The sequence below is a fragment of the Myiozetetes cayanensis genome, unplaced genomic scaffold, assembly GCF_022539395.1.
Source record: "Myiozetetes cayanensis isolate MyiCay16 unplaced genomic scaffold, myiCay2020 scf3, whole genome shotgun sequence".
Lineage (NCBI taxonomy): Eukaryota > Metazoa > Chordata > Aves > Passeriformes > Tyrannidae > Myiozetetes > Myiozetetes cayanensis.
The window spans coordinates 47,985,476-48,008,211 of record NW_026087521.1 but is presented as its reverse complement, the minus strand read 5'-3'; the positions used below and the strand labels follow the sequence as shown (position 1 = coordinate 48,008,211).

General features: G+C 45.5%; 3 protein-coding genes across 5 annotated transcripts; 2 read left to right on the top strand and 1 right to left on the bottom strand.

Annotated features, from left to right (window-relative positions):
* Positions 1–1,121: 1,121 nt before the first annotated feature.
* Positions 1,122–11,429, top strand: AGBL3 (AGBL carboxypeptidase 3). Its single transcript, XM_050324832.1, is given in 13 exon segments — positions 1,122–1,161; positions 1,847–2,479; positions 2,482–2,528; positions 2,530–2,570; positions 3,291–3,411; positions 3,565–3,644; positions 4,124–4,187; positions 4,542–4,566; positions 7,339–7,413; positions 10,058–10,091; positions 10,321–10,379; positions 10,382–10,404; positions 11,205–11,429. Coding segments are annotated over 13 exon segments (1,467 nt in total).
* A 3,064-nt stretch (positions 11,430–14,493) lies between these two features.
* Positions 14,494–20,047, top strand: TMEM140 (transmembrane protein 140). 3 transcript variants are annotated; one of them, XM_050325215.1, is made up of 4 exons: positions 14,494–14,655; positions 16,651–16,769; positions 17,360–17,515; positions 18,350–20,047. In XM_050325215.1, the coding sequence occupies exon 4, from the start codon at positions 18,373–18,375 to the stop codon at positions 18,985–18,987; it is 615 nt and encodes a 204-aa protein (XP_050181172.1). In that variant the 5' UTR covers positions 14,494–14,655; positions 16,651–16,769; positions 17,360–17,515; positions 18,350–18,372; the 3' UTR covers positions 18,988–20,047. The 3 variants fall into 3 exon arrangements, with proteins under 3 accessions (XP_050181172.1, XP_050181170.1, XP_050181171.1); XM_050325213.1 differs by having other exon boundaries at positions 14,495–14,655; positions 17,360–17,473; positions 18,347–20,047; XM_050325214.1 differs by having other exon boundaries at positions 14,497–14,655; positions 17,360–17,473.
* Positions 20,048–20,424: 377 nt separating this feature from the next.
* Positions 20,425–21,519, bottom strand: CYREN (cell cycle regulator of NHEJ). The gene is given in 4 exon segments (XM_050324505.1): positions 20,425–20,811; positions 20,813–20,949; positions 21,241–21,307; positions 21,401–21,519. Coding segments are annotated over 4 exon segments (423 nt in total). The 3' UTR covers positions 20,425–20,711.
* Between the last annotated feature and the right edge of the window lie 1,217 nt (positions 21,520–22,736).

Below are 22,736 nucleotides of genomic sequence, written 5' to 3'. Positions count from 1 at the left end.
CTGCTTGTACTCCTCTGTGACTCTTTTTTTTTGATATTGGATACTCACTACCCCAGAGTCATTGTACACTACAACAGGTTTGGAGATAATACAGCCATAGAAAACTCTTAACAAAGAAGTTTTTATGTAGGAAAAGGTGGGAACAGTCTGATAAATCTTGCTGTGAGTTGTAGGTAGATAAAGGACTTGCTTTGCTTTCCTTTATGAATCTAATTCAAAGCCTGATGAAATCAATATGCTTTCCTTTGCTATTTTAAAGCACTTGGGAATAAATTATTTTCCTATAGATAGGGATGAAAATTAGTTACATAGTTACACATCTGTTTCATCATCCATAAGTTCTGCCTGTACTGTTAACTTATCTCAGAAGTCCAACTCAGCTCAAGCCATTGTTCTCAGTGAATAACAATATGAACCAGCTTAAAATGAGTTTGTTGTGAAAATGTGAGAGGAGAATGATAACAGCCATAAGAGAAAATGAAAAATATGAGAACTATGTGACTGCAACATCAACACTGAAATCTGTGTTGTAGGAATATTTTGTTATCCTATTTTCTATAGTGTTTTTGCCAAGATTTATAAACAAGACCTGACCAGATTGCATCAGTGCCTAATTACAGCCTTCTATGTCTGGCAAGAATTAATTGGACAGAGTTGAAGGGAGTTAGTTGCTTTATTCCACTGTCACTGTTTGAGTATCAGAGTTATTTATTCTTTCCTGTGTTTGCTAAGTTTATCCAGTTGCCTTGGATGAACTTGGAACTTCTGGCAGTTGTTGACTGTGGTCCTGGAATACTTCTATATTGATAAGAAAGGATAAAACAGTTTTGCAATCCTAGAGTAATTAGTTGTGGCCATAAAATTTTCAGAAGCACAAAACTGAAAGGGAGCTAGCACTCTTCTTGAGGCCAACACAGTTAGTAAAAGCTTGTAATACACCTAAAAGCACTGGTACTCGTTGACATTATGTTTAATTAGAAATTAGCTACTTCTGCAGTATGGGTATATTACCTGAGTAGGTTGCTACATTTGGTGACAAACAAAACTGGCAATTGCTGTGTGTCTAGGAAGGAAACTCTGTCCTTTGCAACTGGACATGCTAATTTATTGGAAGGCCCAAGATGTGGAGGAACACTCAGAATTCCAGCTCCCTGCCTTTTTGTAAACAAGGGCAGGGATTTCTGTTATAGTCTTTTAGTTGCTGTTCTTTAAAAAGCACAGCTTTCTGTGTTCTTTATTAGTGACTTGAACTTCATGCACAGGCAACTGGGAGTGATTCGTATTCAGCCTATCCAACTCTCCAGCAAAGCGTGTATTGTGATATTGTGGTTCTCAGGCTTCCTTAATGAAACTTTCCAACCGAGGAGCTGAAAACTGCTGCCTTAAGTATGGTCAGTTGTCCCTCCTCTCCTGAGGAATGACATTCTGCAGGCAATTACAAGCAGTTAGCAATTCTTGGGATAGAAAATATCAAGCTGCAGTAGAATATGGGTGCTTGCTTAGCACTGAATGTGTTCTATAGGTGATAATCACACGTACAAACTCAGCACCTTTCCTTAAGCACCTCCTTTTAAAGCATAGAGTGAAGAATGTTTTTAGAAGTTCAAGTTGTAATTAAAAGTCCTAATTAAGATACCAGTTGCATTATTGATGTGCTCCGTGGGAGTAGGCATCTTTTCCTGGCAGCTGCATAGACTTTGATTTATAGCATTGTAAATCAGATTTGCACCTGATTCACTGTGAGGTGCTTTTTCATGGCAGCACACACTATTTAACACTGTATCATACAGTGCTAACCAGCATCACACTGTTTGTCTGCTCTCTGCCTACCAACACTGAATTTGAGTACTAGCCAGCCCACACACTGACCTCTACACAAGCAGACACACATGGTACTACTTACAAGTAAGCAATGCACAGGAAGGGATGCTACAGCTCTTCACTATTGTCAGCTTTACCAAGTATAACAGCCTATATAAACATGGCTTGTGGTACTCAGAAGTCAATGTGAAGAAACAGCAAAAGAAATGGCTGGTGAAGGACTGGAAATTAATCAAGTATTAGAAAAACAATGTGGAGCAAGGTGGACATTGTTATTTCTCACTTTGGGTGTTCCAGTTGCCTCATGCCCGAGACAGCTGCTACTTTACCCACTATTATCCTTACTCCTACTCCAATCTGCAGGAGTATCTGGGGGCCATCTCTAAAGATCCAATGAAGTCCATATTCTGCAAGATTCACATCTTATGCCATTCACTGGCAGGAAAACACAGTGTATGTTTTAACTACCACCACCACCCTGCCCCTCCAAAAGTGACAAGGAAGGCTGTGATACTGGCAGTGAGGGTGCATCCAGGAGAAACAAAGAGTACCTGGACTTCATTCTTGGTAAGCAAAGCTCAGCTCCTGTGGGACAGTTTTATCTTGAAAGTGGTACCAATGTTGAATCCAGATGGTGTGATTATGGGAAATCACCACTGCTTTTAACAGGCCATGACCTGAACTGCAAATATAGATCTGTTGTCAGACAAATGTTACCCTTCCATCTGGTATACCCAAAACAAGATAAAAAGATAACCTCATTTTCTTTCCCTTTAGAACAGTTGATTTTCCTTTTCACTATATTTTTGTTAGTTTGATGTCTCTATGTCCCTTATTGTTTTGATATTATTTGCATCTTTGCACTGCACCCAAGCATTTCTGACTGCTTTGTTTAGATTCAGTTGCATTTCAGAGTGGGTTATTTGCAGGTTTTCCTTTAATATACTTTCTCCCTTCTGGTAATAAATTATGTCTTCAAAGCAAAAAGAGTTTTCATCAAAACATTTTCAGCATATTTCTCCCCATATCCTCCGCAAAAATCTAGTTATCAAATTTCTTATTTCTTTCATTTGCTTCTTTCCTGGCATACAACTACTTTCCAGAATGAGGTTAGGTTCAGAATGGATCCCAGATGTCCATTTGACAGCAAAGATTGCCAAATTTGCTTGTTTTGCTATAAATGGTTTTGACTTCCTATGCAGACTTCCAGTCACAAAGACATTGATACTACGGATATGAAACTAAACCTTCAGGTATTAAACTAAACCTTCAGAAAGTAAACTAAATCTCTCTAGTTTAATTTCAACAACAAATTAATACAAACAAAACTCTTGTGCAGAAACTCAGTGTCAGAATCAGTACATTTAATGTTTTTCATTAAGGTACAGCCTGTTTTAAATAAGGTTTGTGTTCCTTCACATGACTGTTTTGGCTTGTAGATCCCTCGCTTACAGGGGCTGATGCTTCAGGCTGCAGACAAAACACACATTTGAAAAGACATACGAAAAGAACACACATGTGAAAGACTTGGAGTCCATAGGACAGCATTTCCATAATGCTCTCTTGAGCTACTGTGTAAATAACAAGCAGGTAAAGATTCCCACAGGCCTTTTCTCCTGCCTCAGTTAGTCCAGCTGTGAAAAATATAGTCTGTAGGTCTATAGCAGTAATAAAGTTGATAATGGCTTTCTTTAACCAATTAACTAAATTTGCAGTGTTTCTTATTATTAGCTATGCCTGAAGGAACACAACAAGGTAGTGAAACAGCAAGCCAGGATGAACTCCAAGGTCCTGAATTCTGATGTGTTAGACTGGAATTCCAAGTACCTTAGAATTATTCAGATATGCCATGATTTATTTTATGTTCTCTTTAACTCATAAAGAGTGCCAGAGGAAAAGTTATAAATGTTACTAAAATTGGACTTCTAATAGTCACACTTCTTAATTATAACACTTCTTAAAAGATTCCTCACAAATCTTATAACCAAACTTTAATAGCCCATTCATTGGAAGCAGAGCTCTTGTATCTACGCCTAGGTGGTCTTCCTGAGGAGAAATGAAACTTCATTGATACAGTCCTTGGTCTAGTGCATCACTTAAATCAATAGGGTTTTTTTTGCAGCCTTACATTTTGCAGAGCAATCTAGGCCCAATATAAGGTGTATTATTTGGTTTTGTGGAAACCTTTTTCATTAACCACGGAAGACACTAGCATGATTCCATTTAGTCAAAGCAGTTAAGTTCAGGAGAACTGGTTGAAGAGCAAGAATCTGTACACTGACCAAACAATACACCTATTAAGTACAATCAGCAACTTCTGTGCAGACTGTGACTGGAAGATCAGATGTGCAGGTGATTTTAGAGAGGTGGGTATTGTGAGTTATGAAGAACTGTGGCCCTAAAGTGGTCATTTATTAGGGAATGGAATTTTTGTACATTTCTTTTTTGGGGAAACTTTATTACATTGGATCTATCTGATCAAACTTAAGGTGCCCAAAGAAATCAAGATCTGAACTTAAAATCTGATACTGAGCTGCAAAGAAATAAAAAGAGACATGTGCATAGATTTCGATTAGATATTAGGAAAAAATTCTTCACTATGAGTGTAATGAGTCACTGGAACAGATTGCCTGAAGAAGTTGTCACTGCTCCATCCCTGGAAGTGCTCAAGGCAGGCTAAATGGGACTTGGAGCAACCTGGTCTAGTGGAAAGTCTCCCTGCCCATGGCAGGGGAGTTGGAACTAAATGATCTTTAAGGTCTCTTCTAACCCAGACCATTCTATGATTTTATGATGGCTCTGTCATCTTTATGCATCATCAGAGAATTAGGAGATGGCTTACTTGTTGCACACCTGCTAAAACCAGATACTGAGATATGCTCTGACTTTTCCTTGTTGTTACTGTCTCTGTCCTGAATGCCATTGGGAAAGACTGACTAGAGTTTAAAAAGCTCTATTTTGAAGAACCGTAGGATCAAGTTGGTCAGAATAGTAATTAACAAATCAATAGAGCTGCAGTCAAATAAACAGTGCAGAACAGTAGTATTCATTTTCCCTGTAGCTTAACCCAGATTGTCCAGAAGGCAGTGTTTTTGTTCCAGAGAAGGTGGCTTTTCACCTGTCAGGTTCTGCAGTGCAGCTGAGTAAACAGACATGAGTTCAGGACAAGGAGGGCATCAGCTTTAAGCAGAAGTATCATGCCCATGTACTCTGATGTCAGTCATGCTTGGCAACATCCAGTTCAGAGTGTTCAGGAGTTGTGTACTCCTCTCACACATGCAGGAAAGGCATCACACTGGCACTACGTGCCCATTGCCTACATCTAAGCTTACAGACACATGTAGCCTCAGATTTAACAAAGGGATTTCACTGTAGGGCAAGAAGACATTTTATTTTCCTTAAACCTTTATTTACTTGTTTTGCTTGTTTTGCTGGAAAAAAAAGGGAGTTGTAACATGTTTTTCCTCTTTGTTTACTTCTTGTTTATTTTTCTGGTGCCTGTGATTGACATAATATTACTCAAGAGGTTTCCTGTGAATATGCAAAACAAACTCTTGTGAGTGAATGACTTTTAGAAAGCTTGTGGATGAATTTTAGCCAACAATAATAGTTTCTGTAAATTGTTGCTTCCTGTTTGTGACATAAATACTGCAAATAAACAACAGTAAAAGGGGAAACTAATACCCGGACTGTGTCCTAAGAGTGTGTCCAGTTAAAGCGTAATACATACAGTCTAAAGCACTGTAATGTTTTGGAAAACATGCAGATGGGCATGTCTGATGACTGGGCTGATGGAAAAATTTAATGATGATGTGGAGTTTTAGATCTAGTTTCAGAGATGGTAGTTTGAAACATGCTGTAGTCAGATGAGCTCTGGTGAGTGCACGTGTGGTGAGGGAAGCTGCCACAGATCCCTTTATGTGCTCTGCCCCTCCCTGGAGGCATTTGTCCTTGGAGGAGTTACATGGAAAACACCTTTGTGCAAAGTCCAACAATTCCACTCAGTCCCACTGCCATCCAGAATTTAAGCAAAGCTACTGCGTTTGTACTTCAGGAAGGTGGAGTCCAGACAGATTTTTGACTCAGCCAGACCACCTGGAGGGTAGTGATTTCTGATGGAATGGCTGTGTGGGTGGTGTCTACTTTTTATGTTTATCCACTGCTTGAAATTTCTTCCCCCATTCTGTTCAGTGCTAAAGAACCAACCAGGAATTTCCACCGCTGATGCCGTGGTATGTCCAGGACTGTATAAGTAACAGAAACACAGAAGACCACTATAGAAAGTTAGAGTATTGTTTCTCATAGAAACATAGGGATTGTTTCTCATCCATTTAGTTTAGTCTTTAAAACTGGTAGACTTGTTTGGTAATATACTTCAGGATAGGTATTAAGTAATGGACTATCATATCCCTCATACCAACAGACATTTCACGTGATGAGATGAGCCATTTTACAATCACTTTCTGTTCTCCTTTTTCTCCTTCTGCCACATTCCTTGTTGTATATTCCTTCCACTTATATCCCTCTTATGTTCAGTCCCTGCCATGACCTGTTTTAACAGAATAAAAAGAGCCCATCAAAAAGAATGAGATGGTTTTCTGCTAGGTTAATGAGTTAAATCAGATCACACAAGATTTTAATTTTTTTTTTTAGCATTAGAGCCAGTTTAAGGAATGGAGTAAAACACTAGCTAGGAGTTTATCAAATGAGTCACAATCAGTGTAAGAAGCTTCTTCCTTCTCTTCCTCTCATGCTTATGTGCATTTTCCCATGTGGATCTACTTCAGTGACTAATTTTAAGTCTATTAGATCAAAAGACTTACCAACATTTCTGTTATTGTTCTTGATGAAACTTCTTAGAGATATTTGAAAAAAGTGAATAGCAAGGAATATCACAGCTACAGTAGAATTTCTGACAGAAATTCATGCTGGAGCTGTACCTAGCCCTCAACGGCATTTTGCTGATGTTCAGCCTAGAAAACTACATGGCCTTAAGATGTAAAATAGAAGCACTGTTATTGTGGCCTAGAGAAAATTGTCATTTGGAAAGAAGATACATTGATATTTTTATGGGTAATATTCTTTTTATGTATATAAACATTATAATGCTGGCTGCTTTATTAATGCTTTCATTGGTTCAATAGGTATACCAGTGTTTCTCAAGCTTTTTGCATTTTCTGCCAATCCTTCTTTTTAGAAGCCCCAACACTGGAAAAACAGAGCAGTGGCAATTAATGATACTGAGAAAGCATAGCTGTCCAGGTTCCCAGACTAAAAATAAACAAACCATATTGAGTGGGAAGTGAGGTCCCTTGTCAATATGATATGTTCGTATCCAGGTTCATAAGTATTTGCAGAACAGAAGAGCATCAGGAATTCAATCTTGAGCAGCTTGCTTATATGTGCTCCTTCTGGCATTGTGATTAACATGTTTATTTGCAACTGCTGGGTTTTTTTTTGATTTGTAGCTATGATATTCCCTCATGAGTTAAAATGGCTACACACTATTTTCTGTGCAGAAAAAAAAAAAAAAGTCAGGAGAACATTTTCACAGCATCGCTAAGGACAGAAGTCATAAAATCAAAAATATTTGTATTTTTCATCCCAGAAGAAACATGCTGTGTTTTGTTTTGTTGGCTTTTTTCTGACCAGAGACTGATATGAGACAATTTAATTCAACCACTATAACCTGACACAAACAATTTTGTCACCAAAAGTTGCTGACTTAGTATACTCATTGCTTTTGATTGTCTTATTCAACTATGAATGAAGTATCAACATCAACAAGTCTGAGGCAGGAAAAATGGTAAAATTACATCTCCTGAATATTCAGTGTATTCAGATCTGTCAAGGAATACGTCTTGGAGCTGGAGATATACCAGCTCTTCTTCAGTCTCAAAAACAACTAACACCTCACTCCCTCAGCTGGACCTGTTTCAATTCCATTCTCATTGAACAGAATTTTTGCCAGGTCCATTAAAATAATTTCCTTTGTGTTTGCCAGTCCAGTAGAGTGCTGTGAAGTGAAGAGAAAGAGAGAAACAGGCAATAATTTTTTTCGTTAATTTTGTGATCATGACCAAGATCCAGCTCTGAAAGAGTTGTGCTGGGAATATTTGTAAAGGTGTGTTATAACCCTTCTTACCATTCAGAGTGTGTAATATGGTTTTCAGCATTAGCTGGCTGAGCAACTACCATAGGATTAAGTTTACTAAAGGGTCATTGTCAGAATATAAGATGTAATCATTTTTTTAAAACTTCTCCATTATTGCTGTTCAGCATCCTACACAACTATTTAGATGATGTGTGTCTTGTTGGAGTTGACAAACACTTAAAAATCATAGATAAAAATAATGTAGTCTAATGTTATGTTCCTACATTCATTAAAAATAATTTAATTTAGATATTTTTTATAATGCTGAAAACCTAGCAGCTTGCAAAATGAACACAAGTTGCTGAGTCTTCTGAGCTTTTGAAAATCAGGCTAAATATTGAAAGCCAAGGTTGCCCTCTGCATGTGGGGGGGGGGAAAAAAGACCTGCTCTTTACATGTTAACTCTTTTTCCTACTAGTTATTGAACTCTTACCAAGTTTCCCTTTTCCTAACCTGGTGTACACTACTTGAACAACCCATAAAGGAGCTGACTGATAATACCTTTTGGTCAATCAGTGTTTTGGGACTTGATAATAATAATAATTCATTCCTGTTTTTATTCTGCTTCACAGACTCAAGGCATTGATACTCAACAGGTATCTGACCCAGTTAAAAAAGGCAAGCATTATATGTTTGGTTAATTTTTTAAATCCAAATAAGAATTTTTTTTTCTGTAATCTCAAACCTCAGCAAAGAGTATGTTCCACAAAGATAAGTACGGAGTTCTTTGGCTGGGGTTTCACTCAGTCTCAGCATTTGGAAGAGCAAATTCCAGAGAGGTAAAAAAATATTTGCTCCTACTGGCAGTAGGGTACAAGCATTTGTAATAATTTGCAGAGCAGCACTAAAGCCAGCTGCAGCTAACCTTGTCCATGGCTGGCTGGTAAAACACATCTGCCAGGTCAGGTCAGGTCAGGTCAGGCTAAGGGAGAGTGCAGGGGCCTGGGCTGCAGCAGTCATTTTGGCACTTGAGGAGATTTGGTCTTCGCCTGCCATCAGTACTGGGACTGTGCCTGTCACACCAGCCAAGGCGCTGAAGAGATCTAGGTCTGGAGAAAAAAGACACATGAGCCACCCACAGTACAGAGGGAAAGATTAAATTAAAAGGGAGTCCCTCTCTCCAGCCTCTAAGTCTGGGCACAAATCATTACAGCTGTAATTGGCTTCTGTGGGACAGGAGGTCCAGGTAAGTAGAGTTTAGGCACAGTTTAAGTATGGTAGAGTTGAGCACATTGCAGTGTTACGATGGGTAAGGGCTTGCCTGCCAAAATGGAGACTAATAAAGAATGTTTTTTAAAATGGTTTTGCAGTCTCGCCACTTTCTTCCCCAGCTGCAGCTGTTCCTAGTTATTGTGTACCACACCCAAGGGGAAAAACGTAACAGATCACATTCTTCTAGGCTTTCCTGGAAATGACACTGCTCAGAGGAAGTTTAACAAAGAAAAAAATAAATGTACTAGCTATTAATATCTTGTTTCTGCGTTTTAGATCCAGACTAGAGTATTATCCAACATAACAATATATGGGATAAGGTGAGAAAATAGAGGTCAAAGCAGGCCAGGTGGCACAGACACTCCAAAGCAGACAGTTACTAGTTTAGAATGGCTGGATCGCTTGAAATCACAATATTGTCATAGTGCCAGTGCATAGCTCACTGCTAGCACATTTCCTTCCAGGTTCTGGTGCTCTGGCAATGAACAATGAAGGCTGTACACTCCTACAGGTGCAAGGTCCCCACTTATTGTCGATGTTGTTAACTTTCCTAAGTACCCACCTTCTGATAGCACAAAATGTTCTGTGTCTTGCTGAGCATGCACTTGTCTGCTGTTGTTTCACAGAGCAAAGCAGATTTAGCGAGACAGTTAGACTGCAGCAGAGCCTGCCCCAAACACCTTGTGAAATAATATGTAATACTTTATTTGCACTACATGATTTCAAGGACTTCTGCTTTGCACCTTACAGCTTAGACTTTGCTACCCAAGCCTGAAAATTTTAGGGTTTCATCTGATAAAAAAGAAATGTTTTTGGTGTTTGTTTTTACTTCTGTGATGGTAAAGTAACCCTCTGCTGCATCTGTGATAGTACTTCTGACTGACTCAGAGGGGATAGTGGTATAGTAAGTGTATGATATTGGCACTTACAGCATTGTGGTTCTTTGTAGTTTGAAATGCAGGAAATTACCTTTTTTTTTTTCCACATATGATTCTTAAAAAATGCTTCAGACTAAAGTAGCGGGAAGTTTACCTCTAAGGATTTTCTATTCTGTGTGGTCATATTTATGTATATCTTGCCATGAATTTCTGTGGAGATATAGTATTTTCTGGACTGACCTATGTATCCTTTAGCTCTGAGAGTCTCATTCCCGATGCTAAAGGCATTTACAAAAAGTCATCTGTGCAACAGCAGGCAGGAAATGTGTGTACCATGATGTGATCCTGTCCAGAAGAAAAAAAATTCATTCATCCAGCTTTAATCTGTTCTCACAGAAGATGAAGGGAAAATGATTAAAGTGTCTTCAAGACTGCAGAGAAGACTTTCAATATCTAAGTGGTTTCTCAGTTATTGTTCTATTCGAAATACAAAAAAGACTAGGGTTTCATTCTGTGAAGAGGGTTAGTTGGTGTAGTTACATCATGGTACTGAAAGACATAAGACACATGGTAGCAGTACATTAGCAGTGCTGGAAAACTCCCACGTGTTCAGCAGAAGCTGATATGCTGTGGCAGATACCAAAACTGTTTTAATGGAGCTTCCCATGGAGTTGAAACATTAGAGGTCCTAAGCCTGTTAACGTCTTTGTGAACAGCCCAGGGACAAGAGCCTGGAAAATCTCAACCTAATGGCAAAGAATATCTCTGACCCTGCACTATCCTTCTGCAATTAATAGAAGAGAGGCTTTAGCCATAGGTTCATTGCTTTTCATATGCATCAGCATGCCATAAAGGGATGTATGGTCTGATTCTGTGAAACGCTGGAATTACCCTTTTCAGAGGAGGGTTAAGAGAATGTCATATCACCAGAGCAATAAAACCAGGTCCTGTGCCTATGATCGAAGTTTCCACATTTTAGCACTAGAATTTGTATCTTGCTATGGCTCCCCTTTAGTAAAGAAACTAAAGCCATATACTTTTTTTAGTAAGTAGTAGCACTGTAATAGTTGATATGGATTTGTTCTTACTTCTTTTTTGGCTCAAGTCATGATTGTAGCACAAAGAGGGATTGAAAAAAGGAAGAAAGAAAAATGAAGGAGCGGTTCCCCTCAACAAACACAAGACCCGAGAAAACCAGAACAGCAAGCAAAGATGTAAATTTTGAAAAGAGAAAATCTTGCCAGGCATAAGACACACTGCAGTTCTCCCTTCTGCTAATGCCTGAGTCAAGGAACAGACAACATGCTACGAAATATCAGGGTATATTTTGGAGCCCCAGTTCTACAGCCAGTGAAGGCACATGAAAGTGTAATGTGTCTGATTTGCTTAAAGAGCTCCCAAGACTTTGGTTATGAATTGTGACTCTACCAGCAAGGGAGTAGATATCAACAGAAATCAAAATTCTTCTCGCCTTTTTTTTTTTAAATAAATAGTTTGTACACCTTGTCTGATGTGCACATGAAGCTTCTTTCACCACTACTAAACCAGCTTAGTAGTTAGTAGAGAGTCTCTCCTGAATATAAAGTATCATTTGTCTTGAACAATACATGCTGGTTTTGTGAGGCAGACTCCACTTCCAGAAAGAGCTCTGATTTTCAGGAAACAATTCCAGGAAGAAATGATCATGCAGGAATTTGGTAGAAGCTGGCTCCTGGAAAGTGCTCTCCTTTCCCACCCACAGACAACAGGATCTAGCAGCCCAAACACTCCATCCAGCCTTTCCTACCTTTCCTACCTCCAGGTAAACACATTTAGAAGCCCTGCTTGCTTTCTCCTCTCCCTTTCCATTCTTTCTCCATGTTGATGATTATTGCCCTGCTTACCCCACCCCAGCCTCATCATACTTATCCTCCCCAGCTGCTCCATCATTAGACAGACTTTGGTATCTGAAGCCTCAGGCAGTCAGGGCAAACCTATAAAACATCCCTAGTAAGGAGAATGGAGAGGCATATTGCACCCTGCCCAGCCTTCAGACACAATCATCCCTGTCCCAATGTCTGGAAGGAGAAGGCAGGGGTACTACCTGATAGAGAGGCAGCCAAAGATGTGGAAGGAAGCCTCCAGAGTTAGAAGGTCAGTTGGGACCAAGGGCAAGTCTTGAGCCAGATTTTGACTGGATCTCTCCCTGCTGGCAGCTGTGGCATTCCCAGGAGGCATTACAAGCAGCAGAGGCTGAGACCCTGCAGGGGAGGAGACAGAGGGTCCCTCAGAGAACACTGAGGAGTGCTTCTGCCACAGGTGCACAATCAGGCAACCAGCTCAGGCCAGTAAAATGACACACTCCAAGAGTAGCATTCCCAAATGGTGTATTTTAAACATTTAAACTTTTTAAACATCACCTCCTAAGGGGACAGTAGCAAGCAATTCTAAAATGTCAGAAGTCAAGCAGATGAGGCAGAAGGCTAGCTTGGCTGAGCAGGGATCTTTTCTTGGAAAAAAGGAAGGTGCATGCACCATGGAAGCAAGATCAGGTAACGTCATGTCCTAGCTTTGGCTGGTTAACTTTCTTCATAGTGGCTAGCATGGGTCTGTATTTTGGATTTGTGCTGAACACAGGATTGATAACATAGAGATGTTTTTGTTATTGCTGAGCAGGTTTAATATCAGAAAATATCATTCTTCACCCAAGTGGTTGGGCACTGAACAGGCTCCCCATGGAAGTGGTAACAACACCAAGCCTGTCTGAGTTCAAAAAGCATTTGGATAATGGTTTCAGGTACATGGTGTGATTCTTGAGATGTCCTGTGCACTTGGACTTGATCATCCTGATGGGTCCTTTTCAACTCAGCATATTCTATGATTCTATGATTCTATTTACTGCTCTGAGCAGTGCAGAGAAGGTCAGAGACAAGGAGATGTGTGAAAAGGCTAAGGCCAGGACATATGGCCATCTGGCACAATCATGAAGGCTAAGGTGCAGGAGAAATGAAGGGGAACACCCACCCCTCTAAGATGACAGTGGCTCCAGGGAGGAATGCCATGGCAGGATGGAGCAGTCCCACTGTGGCAGTCATCCTGACCACCCCTGATAACAGGACCCCAATGAGAAGAGAGAATGTTTTTGAAGGAGGTGCTTGTGCGTTCTGCCCATGGCAGTGAAACAGCATCCTCCCTTGTGGTGCTGAGATCAGCTAAGGAGTTGGTTGATCACCAGACCAAAATTATACACATTTTTCCTTCCTGAATGACAGAAAAGTGAGTGGCACGTTGACAAACTGCATTACCACTGCTCTTGGGAGCACAAACATGCCTCCTGCCAATGCATGTTACTTCACTGGAACAAAGGTTTTGCCCCAGAAGTCTCTGCTCATTCCTCAGTTTCCCAGCCAACAGCCCAAATGTTAGAGGGAGGCCATGTTCATCCCCAAGGCTTCCTTCTTTCTACTCTTCACCACTTTCAGCTCAGCAGCTACAGACTGCTGTGCTTTATTTCCTGCAAGCTTTCCACCCCAACCCCTGATTTCTCCCAAGAGAACCCCTGTCTAAGCCATCTATGATCAGAACCGCCTTGATCTAAATCCTTGTCCTTCTGCATGCTAAAATTATTGCATATACACAGGCCACACAGGAAGGCACCTCCCCACTGTCTCTATTCACTGAGTTTCTCTTAGGACTTCCTCCCATATTTCCTTTCACCTACTTTGTGTTCTTGGATGTGAGTGCCAATATTACAGGCTCACAACATGTGTAGCACATGGAGGTTTCCAGACCATGCCAAAAAATGGAGTTACTAGGTGGAACTCTGTGAACCTAGTAGGTGAAACCTAGCTTCATGGCTAGGTGTCTCACATGTATCAACCCCCAACATACAGCTCTCCTAACAGACCCACCAAAAAGACTGCTAAAAGGACAAATGGTTCTGGATCTGGCCAGGAGGACTAAAGGAAAGAGAGTTTTGCCCCTTACATCACTCAAGGTTTCAAAGCTTTCCTGTAGCAGAAGGCACCTTGCCACTTCCCCTGTGACTGCACAAGCATGGTTTCTGCAGGCGAGGGTGAGATTGAAACTGGGCGATGCTGGGTCTGGGAAGCAGAGAGTGAGTTAGAAGTCCAGCAAGGGCAATGTCAGTGCTGTGGTACTGGGATCAGTGCTGGGACAGTCAGTCACCTCTACAGAGTTGTCCAAACAAAACAAACTCATCTAAGCCCTCGTGGACACGCAAACTACTACAGTAGCGCAACACTCCCGGCAGAACTTTGGCCGGGTCAGTTACTCGTGCCGGTTAGCGCAGCCGGGAGAAGGCAGTGCAAACCTGCCCCCGACTCGCATTGTGGTGGCTGGGCTTGGCTTGTTTTCTTCTTCATATTTGAATGAGTCATATCAGGGAGGAGCACAGTGAGAAGCCCTCAAAATCGAAACAGAAAGCGGACAGGCACGTGACACAACAGGGGCTGGCTGTGCTGTCAGACATCTCAGGCTCTGCAGTCATTTCAGGACCTGTGGCAGCACACACACTCCAGCTCGGCTCCCCAGGGCACGACCTTAGCCCTCTCCAGCGTCTCAGCTCCGACCCAGTCAGATGGGCAGCCGGTAAGTATCCTCCACCGAGACCCCCGCCTTTTTAACACCAGGAGAAGAAGTGGTGTTGCAGGGTGCAAATATCTTGGGGGGAGCAGGTCCTTCTCCAGCTGTAGGACCGTTTAAGGGCAGTTCCTCCACAGTCTGTTCCATTTGCCGCTGGCTGATTTTTGTTTGCTGGCAGTCCTTAGCTTCTCAGTGGCCTTTCTTCACCTATGGTTTCTCTGCAGCTAATCCTGCCTGAGGGGAAAGAGGGTTCGGGGAAGCCCAGGGGCTGGGGGCGGGGCAAGTGTCTTGAAGAAAAAGTACCAAGTCCAAAGCTGCCTTCCTTTCCCACCACTCTTGCACGGCATTTCTACCCGCAGCAGCCAAGGAGAGGGGATGCAGGAAAGTCAAGTCTTCGTGGGGGCGGCTCTTCAGTGCAAGAGAACATGTCCATTCCCTTGTCCCTGTATATTCAGCCCCGCTGCAGTGGCAACCGGTGGCTCCACAGAGATGTGTGACCCTGCACAGAGGCCATATCCTGTGCCAGAGCTGCATGCATTCCTGCCACCTTTGCCCAGGCACTCTGTCAACAGCTTGTTGGAGAAAGCACAGCCCCAGCCTGGGAATGTGCTCACCTGCCTACCGGCAGCAGAGGAAAGGGCTGTGCAGTCTCAACAGCACAGAGGGTGCCTATGAGCCACATCTCCCTCAAAGACACCCCAGGGAACTCCTGAGCCATGCACATGGAGCCTCTCTCTGCCGGGGAGACTGAGACACAGAGCTCTCCTGTGGTGAAACCCAGTGTTTCCAGCAATGCCCGTCCAGAAAGAAGGTGGCTGAATCCAGGCTGGGGCTTGCTGTGCCATGCTTTGATTCCTCTTCCTTGCACTTTTGAGGAAGACCCACAGAGTCTCCTGTCCAAAGGCATAGGCACCTCCTTAGAGGTGGCAAGGCTGCAGATGTTTGGGAAAAACCCCAGCTGTACACTGGGTGACAGCTCTTTCCTGTTTGTTCCTTGCTTCTCAGCCAGGCTGCCACCAAAGGATGAGCTGCAGAGCTCACAAATGCCGTGCTTGCGGCTGCACTGGTGGCAGGGTACCGGGTCTCAGCCTTCACTGCCAAATGATACATCGCCTCCAGGCCAGCCATGTGTTCCCTATCCAGCTGGCTCAAGGCACCCCCTCCAGGCATGTTTCCGGCCCTGTCACAGTCACACCTAGGGACAGGGATTTACCTGCTGGGCTGGCTGGAGAGACAGCAGAAAGATAAGGGGCGAAGCTGCCTGAAATTTGGCAATGAACATCCCTGGGAAAAGAAAATATGTCCTTATAAACATGAGCCTCAAAGCAAAAAAGAGGGCAGAGATACCATGGGGTTTCCCCAGGCCCTCATAGATGCAGAGATGCACAGGGTCTCTCAGGTGGCTGTCCTCTACCCCTGCCATATAGTATCCACAAACCTGCTAGGAATTTAATTCTCTGTCCCCTCTCTAGTAAATATATGCAAGTAGGACAATTTTAATAGCTTTTATATTTTATGGATATTGGGGGAGTAAACATGAGATGATTGAACAAAAAGCCTGTATTTCTACAAGCCCACCTTCCTTAGGAAACCAGTCTAAAGAAATAAAACAGCAAAGACTGGTGGGTGGGCAAGGCCAGGAATTGGCTGGGCTGTACTGGTCCCAGCTCTGACAGAAATTAGAACAGAGTTAGAACTCTCCCCAGTTCTAACAGAAATCCCTGGGGAGATGGCCAGCTAACCAAGAGTCCCTTCCAAGTGCAGCTTGTTCTGAGGGCTGTGAGGCAGGACAGCAGGGAGAAGAGTGGGTGGTGTGAGCCCTTGTGGAACAGCGAGAGGAAAAGCAGCAATGCCTGGCTGCAGGAGACCCTGTGTAAGATAAACAAATCAGGGGGCAATATCAGGGGCAAGACAAACCGTGGTGATATTACATGTGCCTGAGGTCTCATTCTGCAACACACTCTGTGCCCAACTTCCTGGTTGCTTGTGTCTTCGTTGTAGATTCGGAACAATGGGCAACCTCCATGTGACCTTCCAGTCTCTCCAGAAGCCCGTTGTGAAGAAGACCTCCAAGGGAAGCTACAAGAAGTGAGGGAAAAGTGATCAGGGGAAGTGGACAGGTTGGTGTCTGATGCTGTGACCCCCTTCCATGCTGTGTGTGTGCTGCTCCTGGCCATGACTGTGTGAAGAAGGAGAAGTTTGGGACAGAGAATCTTTCTCTCGGTGCTCATTGCAAAGAGGTGCCCACTTCCAAGTATCCAGGGAGAGACAGGGTGTGGGAGGGGGATGCTGAAGGGGTCTCTAGTCACCAGCACCACAGCTGGGCACTGGGTACAAATTTAGTGGAGTCTCTCCTGGCACTCTAAAAACTGAGAGGCTGGGCTGTACCAAATCCACAAGCAGCTTTGGGCAATGACCTAGAGAACATCCAGGACATCAGGATGACATACCACTAGGCAATAGGCAATGAAGGGGGGACAGTGGGACCAACATGAACTTTTTGAAGGAAAGTGGTGAATGATTCTTAGAAGATAATGCTTGTCAAAGGGGGGAAGAGTTATTTGCAAAGCCTCGAGCCAGAGGCTGAGCTTGAAGCCAAGGTCTCCAAGCTCTTTGTGTCTCTTTGCAGATCTGGGTGGTCTGTGCTGTGATGCCATGAGGATCTGCAGCCAGTGATACCCCTTCCTGATGCCTCTTTCCTATTTTTCAGTGTGAAGCAGAAACCTCCAAGAGGGCACTGAGGACAGTTCACATTTCTGGGAAAGGACCAGTCTCAGGTTTGCCAAGCAGTCTGAGAGAGGAGCACAGAGGATGGCAATCACAGGTCTGTCTCAGTAGCACCCATGTCCCTGGGCCTCAGGGGAGGGTGAGTGGCTGCAGGTCGATCCAGGGTGCCTCTCTGAGCTGGGCACCTGCCTGTCTGACTAGGGCATTGGTTCCAGGCAACCAGGACAGAGGAGCACCATGTTTGCCAGCCTCAGTGGTGGGAGCAGAGCTGCAGGCAATCAGTCCTGGTATGCTCAGAAATCTATGGGCATGTGGAGCTCAGGTGCTGGAAAAGGGTGGCATCGATGGCACTGACTGTCCCAGAGCTACAGGACAGGGGCAGGGAGGCAAGGGGAGCCCTGCGGTTCAGATCCTGTCATACCTGCGTTTTACTCAGTAGTCCAAAGATCACAAGGGATGTCCTTGTCTGATCAAGACTGAAAGAAAAGCATTTTCCCAGAATAGCTCTTAACTCCTCCTCCTTTTACTCAGTGGTCCAAAGATCACAAGGCTTGTTGTTGTTTGACCAAAACTGAAAGAAAAGCATTTTCCCCAGAATAGCTGTAAAGCTCCTTCTTATCAGACAGCAGTTTTGCTCTCCTGCCGTCACTGCTGTTTGCTGACAAGTGCCTCTCTTTTTCAACATGAGACCATGGTGCAAGGGGCGTGTGGGGAGCTGAGTCATACCATCCTCCCAGTGCTGGTCCACACATGGGACATCATTAAGCCACCTTTGCTGTGACAGAAAATGCACCAAATGTAACCCCCTCGACCCAGTAACACATGCAGCATAGTCCTAGGCAGGACTGAGATGCTTCAGTTCTATTTGCAAGGGGAGTCCTAGACTCCAGCAACACAGGTTCAGAGCACATCTTGGGAAGAGTGCCATAATGGACAACAACTGAGGGGTTCCCCCATTCATGTTTTGCAGTAGGCATCCCCACAGCAGGCTTTTCCATGGCACCAAGAAAGCATACAGGCACCAGGATGGGTCTGCTGCAAGAGAGGTGTACAGGGTACCCGCTCTATGTGCTGAGTCTCCTCGAGGCTGCTGGGACCTTGACCTTGATGGTCTATGCACTGCTGTGTGAAGCTGGAAACCTGGTTGACCTCCCTGACAAACGCATTGGCTTTTACAACTTCTGCCTGTGGAATGAGACAGCCGGGGAGCTGCACTGCCTGGACTACAAGCATCTGCAGGTGATGGGCATCAGCCTACCAGAAATAGCGCTAGCCAGGGTTTGCGTCTATACCTGCCTGGTCTTCAGCATCTTCTACCCCCTTTTTGTTGTAAACGTGCAGCGCACAGAGCAGAGAGAGGGGTGGAAGATAATCCTCATCATACTCTTTATCCAGATGATAATCCTGTCTGGGGGCCTGGGCATGTTTCTTTTACAAACCTCACAGTGGATTCATCTCTCTGATTTCACTGAGGGCTTCCTGGCACTGCTTGGGACTCAGGCTCTGCTACTGCTTCAGATTCTCACTGCCACTATGTACCTCAGCTGGGTCAAGCACACAGACAAGTGTCAAAGGCCTTTTACAGAGAAGGTCCTGCCCACTGAGATTTGACAGTGAAGAAGATGCAAAAGCTATCATTAGCCTGATTTAAATTAGTAATCCCAATGCAGCTTTAGTCACTGGCAAGAATTTTATCCTTAATCCAAAGGCTCATGTCCAGCCATGCTCTGGCATATTGCTGTGTGCAACACTCCTCTGTCGAGTTGGCAGCAGACACCAATAGCCACAGTGCATGACAGAAGCTTCCCAGGAACAACAGCGTGTAACACCCCTCAGTATGGGGCACAGCATCAGAGCAACAGCACTTCTGGCCCTGACCCAAAGGGCAGTGATCGGAACCAGCAGACAGTGGACACAGTCCTCTGTCCTAAGATAATATCTAGTTTAAGCACAGCCAAACAGGGAAGGAACAGGCATCCTTTCTTGGAGCTGCCCAGAGAATATGCTCCTTCTCCACCTCCTGGACTAACCAGGGATGCCTTCAAGGTTAATTGTGACTTGAGTAGCTGTGGCTTCATGTTGCCATCACAGCAGTAGCAGCCTCAAAGGTGCACTGAAAATACTCTCTTCAGCAGGAGCACCTGTACTTCACCAGCTCTAATAGTATCTGGAGTGACTGCCTTAGTTCATCCAACCCTAGCAGCAGCAGAGCACCTGGAGAGGCAGCCTAACAACTTGATGAACAGAGCTCCAGTGAAGAGGGTTTCCATGAGGAAGTAGAGGATTTTGGTGCAGAGCCCCAGGTTTGTCCCCCATTGATATTATGGGGTTGAGCCCAGCACTCCAGCAACCTTTGAGACTCCAGAAGAAGTGGTTCTGTGTGATGGCAGCTCACCAAAAGCCAGCTCAGGACACACACCACACAAGGGTGTGCTCAGGGAGCAGGGCTAGGGCTGCCAAAAGGCTGGAGTGCAGTGCCCCAGCTAGGCCATCATAGCCAGAGCACTGGATGGAGTCTCCATGCCATGTCTGTAAACCTTGCACAAAGAAACACCTTTGCCGCCACCCCCTTTGGGGACATGAGGGTACATTTTCTCTCCTGTTTCAGTCTTGGTGGGGATGTGGCTGGTGATGGTAGTTTGACTGATTCCTTTTTTCAATAAAGGCTCTCGCACCTGGCCTCATTGGTTTGTTCATCACCCTTTTGGATTGGGAAGAGGATAGTGAGGGGTATTCATCCTTTCCTAGACCCTCATGCACACTGCCAGGGGTCAGCCCCCTCAGGACAGTCCTGGCCTTGCCAATCTGCTCCCACTCATGTCTTCTTCAGCCGTGGGAGGACTGACGGAGTCTGGAAGCAAATTCGGCATTGGGTCCAATGTAGACAGCCTGCCAAGCCCCACTGCAGCTGTCACAGAGGGACCACAAGGAAGCCCCCAAGGCTGAACCATGACTATGCAGCTCTGCAGGGCCAGCAAAGGCCTTCCAAGTCAGCAACTCCCTGCTCCCTTCCAGTCCCAACATTGACCCACCAAAAGAACACTCACAGAAACTAGAATGTCTTCTTTAATCTGTCGATGCTCTGAAATGCCACACAGAAATGAACACATTCTAATCTGGAGCCATATCCCACTGAACCCAGCACAGACCGGGAGAAGTGAGTGCCTCATTCCTTTCCCCTCCCTGGCCTTCATGGGTATCCTATCAGCTCCATAGGCCACCAGCACAGCAGATACACAGCCCGCTCCAGGCCCTCCTCCCACTGTCCTCAGCCACATGGGAAGGGACACTTGCCTCACTGTCCCCTCTACTCCTGGGGAGTCACAGAGGAGATGTTAGCTGAAAAAGATCTCCCTGACATATTTCAGAACGTCGTCTTCAGAGTTCTCCCCGCCTGTGCTCTCTGTGTCGGCACCAGCACCAGCACCAGGAGGAGGGCAGCACCGGACTGTGGTCGCTGCCTTCCCCCGCGTTGGCCTTGCTCCCAGAAGCCTCGTTTAGTGTTGGCTGGAGTTCTTGTTCCTCTCTGCTCCCAGACCGGGCCTTCACTTCACTTTCCTCGCACTGTAGATTCTGACCAAAGGGAAAACAAACAAAGCCGGCCGTGCGTGACTTCACCCCGGGAGCACCCCAAGGAATAGAGGATGCAGCCCACCATCCCCGCGGGACAACAGGCCCCAGGTCCGCGGTGGAGCCTGGTTCTGCCCTGCAGCGCCCAGCAAGGGCTGCACTGCTGGGATGGAGAGGAGGGGACCCGGAAAACTGTGCGGCAACCAGAAAGGCCCCCCGACCCGTCCCCGGGAGAGGGGCCGCCCGCCCGCGCTCCCCTACGGCCAGGGCCAAGTCCCGGAGGTCCCGGCTCACCTCGGCCAGGACCGCCAAGGCCACCTCCACCAGCTCCGCCTCGTTCATACAATACACCGCCGCCGCCCTGGGCCGCGCACAGGGGGGCGCTCAGCGCGGGCAGCGCCCGGGCTCGCCCCCGCCCGCCGGCCCCGCCGCTGCCCCGCCCCGGCGGCGCTACCTGCGCCCTGCCGCCGCCCGCCGCCGCCCGGCCCGGGGGGGCGAGGACACCGCCGCCCGCTCCGCCCCCGCCGCCCCCATCCAGGCCGGGAGCTGCCGCCGCCGCCCGCCCGCCGCCATCCTCCGCGACGGAAGACCGCGGGAAGGGCGGTGCCGCGGGAGAGCTTCCGCCCGTCCCTCCGACCCTGCTTCCTCGCTCCCCCGGGAGCGCGGCGGAGCTGGAAGGGCGGCCCCAAGCCGCTGTACAGCCCAAGTCACGACAGAGCCCCGTGCTTGGTCAGGCGGGGCGGGAGGCGACGTAGGCGGGCAAGCAGTAAGGTCACACGTCTCCCAGTATTCCAAGGAGGAGCAAGGCGGGCTTTGGGCCAGCTGCGGAGCAAACGGCACGTTTGGAACGACACTTGCCAGCCACTCGGCCCCCGGCGCTCGCTGCTGCCGGGGCGCCCTCTGCAGGCTGTGGCTCGCAGTGCTGCCCCTGCGGCGCGTCTGGGCAGGAGCCTGCTCAAAGGATTGAGTAAAAACCCCCTTGGGAGTAAAGCATATTTGAGGATTGTTCTAGCAAAACAAGATGTTCATTCCTTCAGGCTTCTGGCACAGTATCCGTGTTGTGCTAATGCATCATTTTGCATAGCAGCCTTGGTCTGGAACATACCTTTTATTTCACTAGTAGTTTGCTTCATAAGTATGACTAAAAAAAACCCCAAACTTTAAAGTAGTTTCCCTCCAGAATCCCAACTGAGGTAGAAACACGATACTGTAGATGTCAGTCTGCAAGGGGACTTGAGGGGGTTTTCAGATGAGACTGTAGTCAGCAAGAGCAAGTTACTCAATGGACAACAGGTACCCATAACATGAACATGCCTGTAGTGAGGATTTCAGTACCCAGCAGTGTTACCCTTTAGCAGCTGTTTGTGAATACAGCTACCCATATGGCTCATGAATGGCTGTTTGTTTTCCAGTAGTGTATGCTCTGCCAAGGAACAACAGTACCATAAACTCCCAATACAGGCCAAGGACATAAAGCAGCAAAAAGTTCTGTGGCATCGTGTAAGCAGATGAAATATGTCTGCTTAGTCCACTCAAAGACTATGAAGTGCCTTAGCACAGCACTTTCCCTGATGCTGGAGGGTGCAGGGGGAGAGACAGCTCCAGTACCAGAGAGCACTATACAGGGCCAGACTGGTTCTGGCTTTCCCTCCTCCTACCACCATCAAGTAGCTGCTAGGCATTACTCAGTTTCTCAACTCCAGCACAAGCATTTCAAAGTCTGAGTAAGGATCTTTGCTGTAGTTGGTAGCAGATACCTATGACAAGGTACATCCAAACAAAGGCAATTA